Genomic DNA, 18,903 nt, shown 5'->3' with positions numbered 1-18,903 from the left:
GGGTCCTTGTCTAATCTGTGACTGTTCTCAAGCTTCTTTGTGTGCTAGACTTCATTAGGGGACATTATGGCACATCTAGTTTGCTAATCTCAGGGAACTGGAGAATTTTCTGACAGTTTTGGAGAGTCCGTTTACTCTAATTCGCTTGGTTTTGGGTGGATTAGTGTGGTTTGCTCTGAGAGACATCTTCCAGCCTTCTGACAGTAAGAGTCTTAGTTACCACTCTATGAGAAGAGATTGAAAAATTGGTCAGAAGAGACTGTCATTTTCTGTAGAGATCTGGGAATTGGAATATAAGGATTATAAAATATAAATTTCAAATTGCGAACGTCAAAATTTCAAAATAAAAGGATAAGAGTTTAAGACTTTCAGTTGCTTTTATATTTGTACTTAAAAATTATTTTTATGTCTTTCTTCTTTAGTTGGCCTGTTTTTAGCCATGATATTCTTAGCTGTCCTGTGGGTTCCTGAGATAACTGGACTAAACTAATAATTTCTTTTGTTCAACTTTCACAGTCCCTTTGAGAAAAGGAACAGCTGCATTTATGCAGTGATTACACTGAAAAGAGTGCTCTTCTATTTTTGCTCATAAGTACGCACTCTGGCTGTTTGAGAATCCACACCTGAAACATACGATAGTGATAGTTTCTTCTCTTTATGCATAATTGAATTGTTTTTAACTTTAGTGACTTTAATGTTAGCAATAATACTCCGTTAAGTAGTAGATGGCTTTTTAAAATTAAGATATCAAGTGTATCCTGTATACTGATTGGCGAACAGTCCTCAGTTGTTAAACATGGAGTGCATTTCTTACTGGTGGACAGAATATGGGCTTTGGAGTCAAACCCAGTTTCCAGCCCTGCACCTACTACTTACTGTCGCCGAAACTGTGTCCATGTCCACATCATCAGTGTAGAAATAACACCACGTACTCTGCAGAGTGATTGTAAGAAATGATACAGACATCAGTGTGCTGTGAAATGTGACTGATTCTTTGAAGAATTGGTATCCTGAGCAGTTATGTCTGGAATTTGCAGCATACTCTCCTCTCAGAAGTTCCCACTACATGTTAAGACATTGGGCTATCAGAACCCCTTTGGTCAAGAAATCTGCTTTGCTTTGTTTAACTTGTCATTTCCCAGACAGAACTTCTCCACTCTTCTTCCTTTCTCCTGCCCTGCTCCCCCTGTGGAACGCTTGCAACATATTTTAATTTACTTTCATTTCATGGGACATGGTTTTGAAAATAATATACCTAGCACAGTGCCCCTGATTAGTATTTGAAAAATAATAGTTTTCTTCTCTTTCATTGTTAATTTTAATGGTTTAAAACTGTATTGTAAACTCAGTCTTTTTCAATTTTAGTTAGCCTTCTAAGTAATTAGCCATGTTTTCTTCCAGTTTTATTGAGAAATAATTGATATACAACACTGTATAAGTTTTAAGGTGTACAGCTTAATGATTTCACTTACGTGTTATTGCAAAATGATTAACACAATGAGTATAGTTAACACCCATCTATCCATTAAACCCATTATATTTTATTTCTAATTTATTATCTTTTAGCTCATATTTTAAAACCAAAATTGTTATAACTTCTGTATTAAAACCCAGGAAAAGCAAGTGCAGTGGTATGAGAATAAGAATCTTAGAAACTCAGTGTCTGCTCGACACAATTTAGTATTCATAAATATTCATAGTATTTCTTGAAGTATTACTCCTCGCCCTGTGAGAGTTACAGATGTATTGAAGGATGTGGTTTAGATACTTCCTACACCTGCTTTGAGCGGCTCAAAAGTAGGCACAAACTACTCGTCTTTCTTGATTTGTAAGAATTTTCCAGATTTAAAAAATGAAAAATAATATTTTTGCAATAAAAGAGCAGTAGATGCTAAAAAATAAAAAGTAGAAAAGTTATTGTTTCAGAAAGAAATAGCAAAAGATAAAAAGAATAAAATACAGATTCAAAGAATAAAAGCAATTTTAGATCCAGAGGTATTTGTTGCTAATATCTTGTCCTCCTAGACTTTTTCTTGTGTGTTTCACAGAAATGTTATTATACATGCTACTTATTTTATTTAGCCTGCTTATTTTATTTAGAAATGCAAAGCAAAGGACTTTTTAGGCCAGATGTATGTTTGAAGCACCCTTATCCTCCCTCAGAAGTCTACCTTAATTGGGTTCCCTCTTCAGCCTGTTTTCACATGGGAGTTTGAGGTTGGTGGAAGAATGGTAAGAGGAGAAAGCTCTGTTGGAGGGTAAATTGTCATACATTAGATGATAAACTTTTAGTGTATGCAGAATTTGCAGAATTATGCAGAGTACACATCCTTTATTTTGGTGAGTTATGTTGTACTGACCCAAAAAATTTTTCATTAAATTTATAGCTTAGAAGAAAAAAATGTTGTTTGGAAATTTCAAGAGCTAACATACCTATTATTTACAACTAGACTTAAATATAAAACCTAGAATTATTATTATGGAATGCTGGGTGGTTTCTTGCTTTTTTTAAGTTACATTAATAGAAAGGCAGAGGACATTTTTCTTTTTCCCTTTTTTAAAAAATTTTATTTTTCAATTAAGAGTCGACATTCAATATTATTTTATATTAGTTTCAGGTGTACAGCATAGTTTGATATTTATGTAATTTATGAAGTGATTCCCCAATTAGTCTAGTACCCGCCTGGCACTATACATACTTATAACAATATTATTGACTATATTCCCTGTTGTACTTCACATCCCTGTGATTGTTTTGTAAATACCGATTTGTACTCTTAAATCCTTCACCTTTTTCACTTAGTTCCCTCCGTACCCCCAATCTGGCATTCACCAGTTTCTTCTCTGTATCTATGACTCTGTTTCTGTTGGTTCGTTTATTTTGTTCTTTAGATTCCACATATAAGTAAAATTATATGGCATTTGTCTTTCTCTGTCTGACTTTCTTCACTTAGCATAATACCCTCTAGGTCCATCCATGTTGTTGAAAATGGTAAGATTTCATTTTCTTTTATGTCTGAATAATATTCCGTAGCATATATATACCACTTATTTATCCAGTCATCTATTGATGAGCATTCAGGTTGCTTCCATATCTTGGCTGTTGTAAATAGCACTGCAGCGAACATAGGGTTGCATATAACTTTGAATTAGTGTTTGGTTTTCTTTGGATAAATGCCCGGAAGTGGAATTGCTGGGTCATAGTGGGGGGACATTGTTCTTTTGATGAAATATATTCTTGAAAAAATGTTTTATTATTAAACATTTTAATCTTTTTTAAAAAAAATTTACAGCTTCATTTAATAGCATCAAGAACTGACAAAGGAAGAGATGAAATTCTATTACTATTTTTCTATGGGAAATAAGTATATATTATATATATATATATATTTTTTTTTATTAATTAAAGGTGGCTACCATCCAGTGAAAATTGGAGACCTCTTCAATGGCCGGTATCATGTTATTAGGAAGCTAGGATGGGGACACTTCTCTACTGTTTGGCTGTGCTGGGATATGCAGTAAGTGCTCTTTGTCATTTGTACATTTGATTTCTGGCCTAGTTCAACATCTTTATTTTGGGAGAAGGTATGACTGAGGGACACACCGTTTCTGTTGTGGCATGTAAAGTGCTTGTTAGCGCAAGCCTGCCTCACCTAGCTATACATTTCCTCCCCTCAGTTTGAAGTTCATTTTCTTTTTATCTTAAAACACTTTCTTATGCCTTTATATCCGAGGCTTATTAATTGAAATTACATTATACTGGGGCAATATTTTTTCCTAATAATTTATCATTGCCAGAAAAACATTTCAAATATAAAATAATAATGTATAGGCCTTTCAAATCAGAGGTTTCTGACTTTTTTTATTTAAAAGCTATGACCTATAGTATGAAACACCTTTGCTATCCGGTACAACAAATATGCGTGTTGTGTGTGTGTGTGTGTGTCTACTGAAGCAAAAGTGTTACAAGCTAATTCTTACCCTGATTCTATGTGATGAGTGACATTTTCTAGTCTATATTATTTTGTCAGGGAAAAAAAAAAGAAAACAAACACAAAAAAGATCGTTTTGACCCATGAACCCACTGCTTAATTATTGCTTCACAATTTGAAAAGCACTGTTTTAAAGGAAAACTTATTAAAAGTTTCTGTTTATTGGACGTAGCTCATAATGGTCACCTCTGCTAATAATATTTAAAAATATGCATTTTTTTTTTTTTAAGGGGGAAAAGATTTGTTGCAATGAAAGTTGTAAAAAGTGCCCAGCATTATACGGAGACAGCCTTGGATGAAATAAAATTGCTTAAATGTGTAAGTAATGCAAAATGTGAATGATTATTAGAAAAATTAACAACTTAAAATTTTACAGAGGGATTTTTCTGGATTTTACTGAATCAAAATTGAATTTATTTTCTGTAAGTTCAAATATCAAATCTTATTTTTAATGACATCAACTTTTATTAAAAGTTTTGGTTGGTCTAGTGGAAGTGACTTTCAGTTTTAAATGCCTCTGTCCTTGATTCATTTTTCTTTCCATAGGTTAGAGAAAGTGATCCCAGTGACCCAAATAAAGACATGGTAGTGCAGCTAATCGATGACTTCAAGATTTCAGGCATGAATGGAATACGTATCCTTTCTGACAGTCTGTTGCTTCCTAATGGCTGAATTATACTATAGTTTTTCTTTTTGCTTTTGAAAAATGGAAATATTTTAAACCTGCATCAACTTCTGTGTGCTGTATCATTCTCCACATAAAGCCTCTAGCGTTATCACTGAGTGTTATAAGTGGTCTGTCTGGAGTTCTCTGCAAAGAAGGGCCTTTTGGGATTTTTCATGTGGTAGCATCTTATAAAATTATTTTTTATGACACGACTTGATTTTGGCATAGAATTATTAATCTTTTTTATCCTAGTGGAATTTATTCTTGCAGTAGTAATTGGAAGCATATCCCAACATTTCTTTTTACTTTAAGGAATTTATGCACAAGGGCTAGGTATCCTTCAGTAGCTGCAAAGAATCACGTAAGGTTGAGGCAATTAAAGGCAAAATGCTTTGCTAATGTCAGCATGGCAGAGTTGCACTCGATCCTGCAGGGCATCATCTTTCTACCAGGTAAATATGGAAGTGTGTTGGTTTGTGGTGTTGTGTTTTTCTGCTTTGGAAAAGCCTGGAAAAACTAAAGTGATACATTTTCTATACTGGTTGGTAAATCTCACAGAAGCCAGTGCTTAATGGAAGGAAACCTCCATTGTTCTTCTTTAAAAACATTTATAATGTAAACTTTGCAATATACATAAATTTGGAGAATGTAATACAGTGGATGTCTATAAATTTATAACCCAAATTCAATAATTATCAAGGTCTGACCACAGTTGTTTCATTTACCCATATCTCTTGCTGTATTATTTCCAAACAAACCCTAGACGTCCTGTTTTTTCTTCTACAAATGTCAGTATGCATCTTTTGAAAATAATATGAACTTAAAAAATTATGAAACTCATCAAATAAAGATAATTTCCTTATTTGATACAAATTTTCTTTATAATGGAAAAATGACTTTTTAAGAGATGTTTTGAATCATCTTTCAACAAACAAGATTTTCTACTATTTTTTTCTCTTATCTGTATCATCTTATTTTAGTTGTTTAATGATTAAATTGTTCAGTATTTTTTTTTTTTCTTTTTCATTACAGTGTCATACAGAGTATTTGCTTTGCTTTCTCATAAAGAAGTTATCTCGCTGGAATTAATGATTCTTGAAAGATGAAAGTTTCTTAGTTACCTGTTCCTTTTGGTTTTTAACTAGAGAAGGCTTCGTTTTAATTCTAGGTCCTATTGGAAAAGAAATGAGTCTAGCAAGAAGATATAGCAAAGGTACCTTATGCCTTATTTCCCATTCTCTTTTGAGAATATCACTTTTGACTGGGCTGCTGGTGAGTTGTTTGCATTCTTATTAGTTTTGGGGGACGGGGCTCAGGTGGAAAGGACTGGATGTTGTGGAAAGGAGCTGTGGTCTTCACCTTCCCTTTGCCTGGGGTGTTGGTAAAGGGCAGCTGCAGGGGATCAGCGAATGCCCAGTAATCCAACAAGTATAGGTTCCAGCTGATAGCAGAGGGAGAGGAGATACTATTTTTAGTATCCAGAATGCTCTTTCCAGTATTTTCATATTGGATCCTCTAAGATAACTCCTTGTTTGCCTGATGGAGGTGATACAGCCAGCCCCCCCGATTTCCATGGTTTTGCTTTCTGCAATTTCAGTTATCCATGGTCTGGAAATATTAAATGGAAAATCCCAGAAATAATTCATAAGTTATAAATTGAACACCATTTTGAGTAGCATGATGAAATCTCACACCTTCCTGTGCTGTCTTGGCCAGGACGTGAATCATCCTTTTGTCTAGCCTATGCGTGCTGTGTACACTTCTTGCTTGTTAGTCACTTAGTAGCTGTCTCAGTTATTAGATTGACTGAGACAGCTACTAAGTGATTTAATGGGCAAGTAGTGCTTGTATTCAGCTAACCCTTACAGTAGCCTAATGTGTCATTCGCCTTGCTCCATTTCATCCTGTAGGCATTTTATTATGTCACAAAATGGAGGGGGGAGTATAGTACAATAAGGTATTTTGAGAGCGACTACATTCATGGATCATTTATTACAGTATATTGTAATAAATATACTGTGCCTAATTTTTAAATTTCATCATAGGTACGAATGTATAGGAAAAAACAGTATGCATAGGGTTCGGTAATATTTGTGGTTTCAGGCATCCATGAGGTATTTTGGAACATATCTTTCTTGGATAAGGAAGTGTCTGCTGTACTTTTATTTCACAAGTTCAGGGATATTGAGTTACTTATCCAGAACCCTGGTGACTGATGAGTGTCAGGGATGTGTTAAGAGCCAGGGTCTTCTCCTTCCTGGTCTTTAGCTGTTTCCTTGTTTCGATATTTTACCTGCTCAAGCTCCAGAAGCCTGAGGATAAAGCTGTCTCCCAGCTTAAATCCAAGAATGATATCCTGTTTTTTCATCTGCTAAGCGTTAATCCCTTAGGGAAGCATTCCTCTCACACCCTCTGTATTTGAGATTTTTATATAGGCATACCTCGGAGATATTGTGGGTTCAGTTCCAGAACACTGGAACTGAAGCGTGTCATAATCTTTTTGTTGGTAGAAGAAGAGCCTTGCTTTAAATTTGTTAAAAAACAGAACATGCGAAGTGCAATAATATAAACTATGCCTGTATTTCTTTTAGAGATTGGACTTGAGGGTACTAGCAAGTACCAATAACTGCTGATGTCACCTCGCCCTTTGTCTCAGTATAATTTCTCCTAATTAGTGAGTGCATTTTTCCTTTTTTTGATAGACGGAAAGATAGAGCTGGTCCTTTTCTGCTCCTGCTCTCCATGTGAGCCTGTTTGTTTATGGGCAGGCAGGGCAGGCCCCTCTGCTTTGTATCAGATCTGCAAGGCAGTTCCTATGACAGCTCACAGGGAGATGGTTTCTTTGGAGAAACCACATAATTTGTAAGGGGGTGGGTGGGGTGGGTGGGTGTGTGTGTGTGTGTGTGTGTTAACATATATACATTCTAGTGACTATTTTTACTGTTAAATAACATGCTGTAAAACCATCATAGTCCAGATTTGTCAGTGATTTATGAATAAATTTGTAGTTCATGTGTTCTTCAACATTGTAGAAATATTTTATTTTTATTAAAAATATTTAAAGCAGTAGTTACTGTGATGTAGATACAGATATTGTAAAAAGTAGTAAATCAACTAATCTTCTATAATAACCTATTGATAGGCCTCCAGTGATGAATCAGATATTCTCGGAAGATTTCAGAGCCATTTAAAATCTATCTGTATGAATGACAAATAGATTTGTATTATGGGCCATAGTTCTGGAGTGTCGATGGTTGAGTAGAATTTCTATTTAAAAACAAACAAACAAACAAACACATTCCTGAGATTTTATTATTATAGGTTGTTCTTAAATGCCATATTTTATATTGTGATCATACGTTCTTTAAAACTATATTAAAATTGATCTAGTTACACAACGAAAGATATTATTGAAGAAAAGATTAAATGTCTTCATTGTGTTTGATAAATTTAAAACACATAAAAAATGTTTTATGTCACCTTTGGAATAGAAATTTAGGCAGGTAGGTAGGCAGGCAGCTAGGCAGGCAGGCAGGCAGGCAGGACACTTAAGAGAGGGGAGTTCTTTATTTTTTTTCTCATCAATTTCTGTGAGATTCCCGGTGTTGCTCATTTTTATTAAGTGTGGGATTGAGTTATCACTACCACTCTTCAGCTGTAATGCAGGATTGTTCTTTAAACTGTCTGAGGTTTAATCCTCATTTCTTTGTGGGGATAAGTATATAATTTTCTATGGTTGTTACAAGTACACATTAAATAATACATGGCACATAATAAGTACTTAGTAAATGTTAGATTGTTTTATTTAGGTGAGAAATAGTAAATGACTACTTTTGTTGTTACTGATGTATTAATGTCGCATTTTATGAAGAAATGTTTTCCAAGTGCCGTATTGATGCTGCTTTTAGTAATTGCATCAGTCTAGGAAATGTGTCCGCAAACGATCCTTAACCGCGTCCCAGATGTCTGCATGGTCTTTGAAGTGCTTGGCCACCATCTCCTCAAGTGGATCATCAAGTCGAACTATCAAGGCCTTCCAGTTCGTTGTGTGAAGAGTATCATTCGACAGGTAGGGCTTACAAGGGCAGCCCCCACACCCCAATACCTAACTGGCTGGGCTTTCAACACGAATTCCTGTTTGTTTGTTTTAAATACATACACATACATACATATATTTTAATACATATAATTCTGGTTTTTAAAATATATACATATATAATAGTGCATAACATTTTGAACTTGTTACATCAGTTTTATATTTAATGATATGATGATATTCTGTTTTGTAAAGGGAGCAATGTAAATTTCAGGCATACATTTCTTTTTATCTTTTTAAGGTACTGATATTGTATAATGAAAAATTGTTTTATCTAATATCATTAGTATAAAATGTCCCACTTAGTCTTTTAGAAAATAATTCAGAAGAAATAGATTATTTATTGTGTTTATTTGCTTTTTCTAAGTATCTGGATAAAGACTAAAATAAAATGAAAGATAATTTAAGGAATGTTTGTTATGTAGAGATTATTGAATTAGATTTGTGCTTCGTTCAGTTGTCTTGACTAAAGAAAATGTTCAGCTAGGGTCTAGTTTGGTGACAGATGCTCTAGCAAGTATTTATAGAATGAAAATGTACATATATGGAAGATCTCTTTCTAATTAGAAATGTTTACCAGATTCAGCTTTTTGTGTGGAATGTATCAGTCTGTATTCCATTCATTGCCTTTGCAGCCTAAATTAGGAAAGCTGTAGGTATGACTTATTCTGGATTATCTATTATGATGTAATGATAATTACTATGTATAATTCTTCAGAGTAAGTAATATATCAGGGAGATTGCTTGGTTTGCTTGAGAAGAGCACTAGGTGGTTTGAAGCCCTTCCTTTGTCCAGATCCTGAGCTAGATTTCCCTGAGGGTTGACCTGAAATATAGACCTTGGTGCGAATTCTTAAATAGGAAAAGAATGAGGGAATGATTCCCAATTGAAGAATTGTGAATTCAAGAGATAGGGACCTCAAAAAAGAACCTTCCCAACAATTGTATGTAATATTTGCATACATGCATATGAGTAGGTTTATAAACCCATTTTATAAAAAATTTCAAGCTAAAATTTGTTTAGTGAAAGCATCCTAGATTTTGCTTTTGAAATTATGTGTAGGTAGCTTTGTTTAGTCAGCCTGTGTATTCACCTCTTCATTTATCTTTGTCCTTTCGTAGTGCAGATTTGCAGCTTGTCTTCTAATATTATAGATGTTACTTGGGAGGGGCTGGAAAGAGAAGGGCTCTTTGTATTGGCTTATATTGGTTTATACATTGCAATACTATACTTATACATGGTATTATGTTAGGTATGCATATGTGTCTAGTATAGATTTTTGGCTAGCTTTTGTTTAATAATATGTCTGTTCCTTTTTAGATTTTAGATAGTAGCATTTTAATTTATTTTAACGTGGCTAATATCTCACATGAAGAAAGCAATACTTTCCCTTTAATGTAGAAGATATGTGGTGAGGGGGGAAATTAGTATGTTAATTGGAGTTATTCGATCCCCAAGTGACACTTCAGTATTTATAGCTATATTAGTGGCAACTCTACAGACTAAAAATATCTTGTTAAAACTCTGAAATAGATTCTTAATTATCTCTGATAAATCCTGAAAATATTAAAAGATTTATATATTTTAACAAAAAGTAAATAATTTTAGAAATGCCATTTTGCATATTTTTCATACAGGTTCTATATTCCCCTGAACCCTGTATTTTCAAAGATGTCTGCTGTTGACATAGGTGACTGACCATGTCACCACAACTCAGGTGTGGTGGCAGTGTAAGTAGGTGAATTAGCAGATAAACCATTGATACTTATTTTGTATTTCAGAATGGGAAATCAAAATCTAGCATTTCTTAGCAAGTGAAAGAGTTTATAAATCTAAAGATGAATTTTTTGGAGTTTAGTGGAACTTTAATGCATATTTGTTTAATGAAGAAATGACTTAGTGACTGTATTATCCTCACCGTGATCCACATATACTGTGCTTTTGGAGACTAAGAATTCTTGTGGTATTTTATTGTTCTAGAAATATTTCAAAATGAAATTTTGATTTTACATCATCTGCATTTAATTCTTGTAGACATTATGAGTAGAAGTTTTGTTTTAATGTGAACCCATCTTTAATTTTATTTAAGAAAAATATTGTCATGGAATCTGGATATTTTTTTCGCCCTAATCTTTTTACTTTCAAAGTAGTAAATTGTTATATATCCCCAGTTAATAATCTTTGTACCTGAATTTCCCTTTATTCCCTCTGATTCAGTCTGTGGCTTTAGTATTGACTCCTGGGTAGTACTGAGAAGATCCTTTATTAATAGACCTACACAGTTATGTCCCTTCCCACAATAAGACAAGGTAGGGCCAGTTTTCTAATATTCTTTCCACGTGTCCTCCTTCACCTTCAAAGTCAGGTATAGCTGACTGCGTTTCAGTCCTCATGGCTTTGTTATTTGCCATACTTCACTTGATATTTAGCCTTTGACTTCCTCTTGTTCTGTGTCTTTTACTCTTGATGCTCTTTCCATTTCTAGTACCATCATAGGCTTCTCTCTGCTCTCCCAGAGTCCAGCCCATTGCTTCTTTCCTTATTCCAGTTTATTCTTTCCGTTGGCAGTTACCTTCCTAAGTGAAACTTCATTTTAATGATTCATAATCCCCATTTACAAACTTTTAGTGGCTTTCCATTGCCTGTTTTCTAAAGTGTAACATTGTTGGCTTTCATGAAGCAGTATATGGCATGATAAAGAGCTTGGGTTTGATTGCCAAATACGCCCTACTTTAGTTAAAGGACTTCGGCCAGGTTACTTAACCTCCTTGGGCCACAATTTCACCATAAATAAAAGAATAATAAGATAGCTTCCTTATTAGGTTATTGTTATGATGTGAAGGGATACTATTATTAATAATTATAAATATTTGTTCAGTGCTTCCTGTGTGCCAGGCACAGTTCTAATTCATTTGCAAATTTTAATTAATTGAATCCTCACAATAACTCCATGACATAGGTGTTTTTACTCTCCTGATTTTATGGAAGTGGAACTGAGGCATAGAGAGGTTAAGTAACTTGTCCCTACTCAGGAAGTAACTTGTATGGTGGAGCAGGAATTCAAACTCAGATAGTCTGGCTTTCGAGCTCATGCTTTTACCATTTTGCCAAGCAGCACACACATCATATGTTTAGAATTGTTCTCGGTCTGTGTCCACTGAGAGTTAAAGCACTGTTCTTCTTATGAACCTGTTTAAGGTCTTCTACCATGTCAGCCCAGATTTCCCCTTACAAACTCTAACTCAGCTCTTATCTCCAGGTAAATTTTCCCTCATTAATTAATCTTTAAAATATGTAATACACATGAGTGTTGTAAAATACATGTCTTTCAGGCACCCAGTTTTCCTCCTGGAGTCAACCAAGTTCCTTATTTCTTATGAATATGCAAAGATATCCTAAGCATTTATAAACATGTGCCTATTTACCAGAAATTTTATTCACAAATTTTTACTAGTTTGACTTTGTAGCTATTTTAGAGAAAATACTCACAGTGCCATTTTTTAGCTCCACATCTGTGATCATTTCTTTTGTCCCAGGCCCCTGGAAACACCATCCTTTCTTTTCTACCCATATTTTTAAAGACTCAAGCAAAACACTGCTTCTGTGATGAAGGCTTCTCATACTCCCCCAATTAAGGAAGGAATTTCTTTTCTCCTCAGGGTGCCTGAGGTCTGCATGTGCTCCTTTCCTAATGGCTGCAGGGTCTTTTGTAAGCCAGAGCCTCTCAGTCCTCATGTTGGGCTGACATTTGGACTGCATGATCCTTTGTTGTAGGTGCTCGTCTTGCGCGTGATTGCAAGGTGTTAGGCTGCATCGCTGACCTCTGCCTCTGCCTCAGCCACCACCCCCCCCACTTGTGAACTTTGTCATATTTGTCAAACTTTTGCCCCCAAGGAGGCAAAACTTCTTTCTATCAAGAACCACTGGAATAGAGAAATTGCAGTGAGACATGCCTTGGCAATAGACTTAATTTCAAATTCTGACTTTGGCACTGTTTTGTAACCCCGATCGATGATCAACTTACTTAGCCTCTGTGAGTCCGTTTCCTCATTTGTAAAATTAGGATGATAGTACATAAGTCGTGGCTTTCTTGTGGAGATTAATTCAGAGTACTAGTGGTAAAGCACACGGCGGAGCGCTGAGCACCCAGTGGCTGTCCTGTCTCTCCGGCTACATTGTGCGCATCTCCGATTTAGAGACACGCTGTGAGTTCCACATCTCTTCTTTGTTTCCTTCTTCTAGTAGGTGGTCAGAAAATGTTTTTGATAAGTTATCTTTTCTTAAATGAAGAAATGTGTATGCTCCTCTTATTCTGATTTTACAGAATGGTTGACCTGTGATTTGACATAGGTAAATGTTACCACTTCCTTATTTTCTAAACGTGATGACATCATTTAATCAGCTGCTTTTTTCAGGGTTTCCTATACACTTGCTGTTAACCCTTTGATCAGTTCTTAGCTGTGCTTGTGTAGCCGTGGTGACCTTGTGCTGGGTCAGAGGACAGCCATCCTGGTCACTTCTGGTGATGGTGGAGAACTCGCCATGTGCAGTGGCCAGCAACCCCGCCCCCGCCCCCGCCAGGCTGCTTCTCTGGACTCAAGCATGGAGTCTTGTGTTGTCTATTTATTTGCCCCATAGCTTTCTTTTTCTTTTTTCTTTTTTTTTCCTTTTTAAATCAGCTTTATTGAGATCTATTTTATGTCTAAGTTTTATTTCTGAAACCAAAAGAAGAAAAATGGTGCTTGTGTTGGCAGTATTTGTTATTTGTGGTACATTAAAGATGTTCCACACATGATAGTTTCTTTAAACACCTTTGCTGTTCTTTAAACATAGCTTTGACTTTATGTAAGAGTAGCTGATTTTAAAGTTATTATTATTTTTCGTTAACATGATTGTCACATTTGTTTTGGTCTTTTAGGCGCTCACTGTTATAAGTGCTTCAATTGTGTTATACACTCTAGTTTTTACCACAGCCTTACGAGGCCAGGGACATTATCTCCACTCTACAGAAGGCCTTGCACAGGGAGACAGGGAGGATAAAAACTTCCTCAGGTCCCACAGTTACTGTGGTGGGGGAACTAAGACTTGACTCTAAGAGGCATAACTTTGATTCCATGCTCTCAACTGCAGGGTAGTGTGAGATGTCTACATTGAAAGATTTGGGAGCATTTTAAATTCTAGCACGTCTTGTGAAAAGTATGCATTTGTGTCCCTGTGTGTAGTAAGTGGTTTTCCTTAATAGTCGAGATGACAATTAGATTGTTTACAAGTACAGCCATTAGGTTTTAACAGATAATTTGTAATTTGTCACTTGTGCTGCAATATGTAAGTTAGGGAGACTTTTAAAATGAAATGCTTTTCCAAACCCACCTTCGGTGGAGTGTTGGAGACTGCGGGCATACCAAGAGCTGTAGCCCTGCCTGGCAGGTTGACTCATTTGTTGTCACAAATTTTATCAGTTTTATCTATACTTAGCATTTACCATTTTAATTATTTCACTGGTCCTAATCATCAGTGAACTCATTCTGATCAAGACAGCATTGTTGAATTTTAGCTCAGAAGATAAATTTTAAATTGGTAAGCATATTTATATTCTTGGACTTGTTCAGTGTGGGATTCTATGTTAACTTGGAATTCTCCTCGAAATGTTGGGTCCTCAACTCAGAAATATGGTGAAGTCGCTCCCTTTTAATAGAGTTAAGCCTTCCCTCTCCACTCATTATTCCGCAGTCTGCATGCCGGGCACGTGGATTTATCTTTCATCCTGACTACACTCAGAAGTACAGCTGCTGGGTTTTCTCATTACCTCTCACCAGTCGGTGTGAGAAAAAGCAAGGAGCAGAAGGCTATTTCAGGACAAGGGCGATGAGGACAGAGTCCACTGAAACTTTTGTCTGAGTATCTCGTTCTTGTCCTCTCTTATCGTAGCAGGTATTTCCCGCACTTTTCCATTCAGTTTGTCACATGTTTCAGAAGCAGTTCGTAGGATTTACCTCATGTCTGTCTTAGTAAGGAAGAGAAATCCAGTGGAAGCGTTAGCTTTCCTAGGAAGAAAGTTTCTCAGCTCCAGGAGAGCTGCTCTGGCGTCTCTCCCACATCCAGAGGAATCAGTACTTGAGTGAAGCGCCCTTGCTCAGGGCCAGCTCACTCTGCTTTTCCAGCTTACCTAGCCGCCAGCGGGGTATCCTTTGGTGTGCTGCATTAGGAAGGCTTTGCTCACAGAAAGAGAGGCAGGCCAAGTCTCTGCGCCCTTGTCTTGCGTTCAGGTAAGGGCGAGGAAGAAGGTCCCCATGTTGTGACGAGTCATAAAATAGTTTGGAAACTTGCTCTCATTCTGTTTCTCTTTGCCTTTTAAGATTTTGGGGGAAGCATCACTGTGGGTGGTGAGCAGAGCCAGGGAGTTGCCTTCAAGACAAGTCACCACATTACTCTCAATTTACTCTTCCTCTTATTATCTGCAAGATTACAAGACCTATTTCTAGTGAGCTGTGATAGAAAGGAGCAGACTTATGTTGTTAACACTCTGACGTGGTTCACAGGTGTATAGGGAGCAACCTTAGGGGCCATCTTGACTGGGCCTCTTATTTTATAGCTGAACTTGAGGGAAAGGACTTGCTCTGAGACATGGCTAGTTGTTTCTTGACGAAGAACTGGAGCTTCTCACTCCCAGCCCTGGGCTCTGCCTTTGCTTCTGTGCCGCTGCTGACCTGCACGTCTGTCTTCCATGGAGGAAACTGGCCCCTGCTCTGGGAGGGTGTGTTTGGCTCCCTTGAGTGGATGCAGCCCTGTCCCTGGCCCATATGTGGTTAGATTGATCTCAGCTTTCATGACAGCCGTAGATTTGAACAGATGGCAGCCAAAGGATTTTTACAGGCTCTGCTGCCTCCTGCTGATGAGGCCAACTATGTTTTTTTAGGCAAGAAAGACAAATATACTGTAATTTGACAAATGAATGCAACAGGGGAGAAATTAGTAAAGGCTGCTTTTAAATGTTTATCAGAATTTGCAAGGGGAGATCTGTCCTTAAACATGAAGTTTGAGTCACTGATTTTTTTTTTTTGCATCATCATTGTAATTCTGCAGAAATTGCTTTTTGATTGCCCACCATTATTGTTTGATTCTGGGTTCTGGGGTGCTTTATTGCTTTAAAACACACTGGCTGAGAACAGAAATGATATTTTTGAAAATAAAACCATTCTTAGCTTACAGCTAAAGGGTTTTTTTTTTTTTTAAATAGTATAGAATTAATAGAAATTACAGAATCAGATTATGGACTTTCATTGCTGGGATGTACCACAGAAGTTGTCAAGTAGAGCCTATTCACATGAGAGATGGAAGAAATGAGACTGGAGAGGTTTAATAAGTGACTAGGAAAATCATAGTTATTTAGTCAATATCAGTACAAGTCTTCTGGCTTAGTTCAGTTTTACCACTTATTTTGAGCTTCCTATGAGTTAGACCTTGTTTTTGTGTTTTCCACAGATTATTTCTAAATAGGTACATTTCCCCCTTTTTTATAGATATGAAAATGGAAGCTCAGAGTGCCTTGCCCAGGGAATGAATGATTGATCAACAGTTAGGAGTAATGTTGAGTCTCGAGGTTGTGTTTTAATGCTACATCTCTTAGTTGTTTCTTTTCCTTTAATGATTTGGATTCCCAGTGGTGAAGTCTTTTTGCTTGTGTTCGTAGACATTATAAGCTGTGCTTCTTGAGGAAAGTTAATCCAGTTGAGTGCAATAGCCAATATTTTAAAAATCTGGAATCTTAAATTCTTGCTGAGAACACTTTGCTTGTCTCAGGTGCCTCGTTGTTATTGGGAACTCACATTAACACATTTAGATGGTGAATCACATGACCTGTTACCTGTGTGGCCTCCCCCATAGTAAAACAACCTAAGAACAGTGAAAGTCCTAGGGTGGAAAGATACAGGTGTTTGTGGATAAGATGGTGGTGGGAAGATCCTTAGGAAAAGTGCTGACATTTACTGGTACTGCTTGCTTAGGAACTCAGCCACGTGTTAAATTGTATTTGCTGTGCCCGTGATTCAGTTTGGTTTCCTTTTGGCCAGTCCCTTCCCTCCTACCCCCGCATGAAACAGTAAGTTCTGTGAGGACACCAGGACCATATAAGCCCCATAAAGACAGGGTGCTTTGTATACTGCTATGTGTCAAATACCTAGACCAGCGTGTGGCCAATGATAGGCCTGGTATCATTGATTGATATTAGTCAATGCATCATGTAAAAATACTTCCTAGGAAAAGTTATTATTGATGAGAGATTTTCATCCTGTTTGAGAGAGAGGTCTTTCTGTTTTCATTTTCCTTCTAAAACCTCTCTTTCCTTACTTTCTGATGCTGTACCATCTGATAAGGTTGTTTAGCCAGACACTCAAGGTAGACAGAAGAAACACTGGATTTTTGTTGAGAACTTTCCAGAGTTGGATGATATATCTTCTGCTTATCTTTTTCTCAGTTTCCTTTGTGGACAAGTCCCTTACATAACTTAAAATATTTGAATGATATTTGTTAAATGCTAATATTTATTAAGCATGTACAATTTATAATCTATAGGAACGTGATCTGAAAAGAACTAAATGCCTTGTAAATGGAAATAAGTCCAGAAAAACTTAGGCCTTTTTTTCTGCAGTGTATGCAGTGTATGCATAGTAATTAGTCACCGTGGAAATGCAGATCGATGAGATACACCCTTCATACCCACTAGCGTCACTGAAATAAAAAAGACAGAACAACAAACATTGGCCATGATGAAGAAATTGGAACCTTCATACATGGCTGATGGGACTGTAAAGTGGAGCAGCCACTGTATAAAGCAGTTTGGTAGTCCAAAAAGGAGCTAAACATAGAGTTAGTTACCTTATGACCCAACAGTTGCTCTCATAGGTATATACCCAAGAAAAATAAAAACATATATTCATACAGAAACTTGAACATGAATGTTCATGGCAATATTATTTATAATAGCCCCAAAGTGGAAAACACCCAAATGTCCATCGAGTGATTGGCTAAACAAAATGTGGTATATCCAGTGGAACATTATTTGACAATTAAAAGAATGAAGTATTGATATATGCTACACATGAATGAACCTTGAAACATTATGCCAGTTACAAAAGACAACTTAGTGTGATTCCATTTATATAAAATGTCCAGACTCAGAAAGTAGATTAGTGGTTGCTTAGGGCTGGAAGAGTTTGAAGGAGATGGAGAAGTGACTACTAATGAGTACAGTGCTGCTTTTTTGGCTAATGATTAGATAGTGGTGATGGCTGCACATGTAAATACTACTGAGTTATACACTTGCAAGGGCAAATTGCATGGTATGTAATTTACATCTCAATAAAATTATTTAAAAAGTATATCTATAAATACATTTGCTCCATGAGCATAAATTATCTCTGGAATTATACTCATTGGTAGCTTGTGGGAAAGAACTGCATTCTTGTGGGGGCTGGGGTGGGGAGGGAGGAAGATATTTAGTAAATATCCTTTTCTGTCTATTGAATTTTGTGCCTTGTGATAATATTACTTATTTTACAAGTTAATGTCGAATAATGAAGGTATTAATAACTCATCTCCTCTCTTGATTTTACTATGACCAGGTCCTACAGGGGTTAGATTATCTACACAGTAAGTGCAAGATCATTCATACTGACATAAAGCCAGAAAACATCTTAATGTGTGTGGATGATGCATATGTGAGAAGAATGGCGGCTGAGGCCACTGAGTGGCAGAAGGCAGGTGCTCCTCCTCCTTCAGGGTCTGCAGGTGAGCCAGCTTTGTTTCAGTCAGTTTGGGAACATTGAGAGCCTCGTAAGTTGCATATTAAAGACAATTGAGGCAAACATGTTTATATAAGGAATTTTGTAAGTGCCTGATTGCTAGAAATAACTAGACCTTTTTCTTGAGAAAATGCCCCAATTAAATTATACTTTACTATTTGAATTACTTAACTTTGATCTCTCTTAAGCCATTTAAATTCTTACCTCCCGATGCTTTATCTACTTTTGAACATTTTTCTGTGTTGTCCACTACCCTGCAAAGGGGGTATATAGTATCAGGTTTCATGTAGCAGACCTGTAGTCAGCAGAAGTTTTTTCTAGCTTCAGGTTTGTTAAAATGCTTCCTA

The 18,903-nt window shown here is 36.4% G+C and overlaps 1 protein-coding gene across 9 annotated transcripts in view; it reads left to right on the top strand.

Annotated features, from left to right (window-relative positions):
- SRPK2 (SRSF protein kinase 2) overlaps window positions 1-18,903 on the top strand; it is a 199,567-nt gene that overhangs the window by 153,685 nt on the left and 26,979 nt on the right. For all 9 annotated transcript variants that reach the window (XM_039849255.1, XM_039849254.1, XM_039849248.1 and 6 more), the window contains 5 exons: window positions 3,410-3,518; window positions 4,223-4,310; window positions 4,539-4,626; window positions 8,622-8,728; window positions 18,377-18,542. In XM_039849255.1, the coding sequence (XP_039705189.1) occupies window positions 3,410-3,518; window positions 4,223-4,310; window positions 4,539-4,626; window positions 8,622-8,728; window positions 18,377-18,542 (558 nt within the window). The remainder of the gene's footprint in view (window positions 1-3,409; window positions 3,519-4,222; window positions 4,311-4,538; window positions 4,627-8,621; window positions 8,729-18,376; window positions 18,543-18,903) is intronic.

This window comes from Pteropus medius, unplaced genomic scaffold, assembly GCF_902729225.1.
Source record: "Pteropus medius unplaced genomic scaffold, Ma_sr-lr_union100, whole genome shotgun sequence".
Taxonomy (NCBI): domain Eukaryota; kingdom Metazoa; phylum Chordata; class Mammalia; order Chiroptera; family Pteropodidae; genus Pteropus; species Pteropus medius.
The sequence above is the reverse complement of the archived record's forward strand: the minus strand, read 5'-3'. Positions and strand labels throughout refer to the sequence as shown.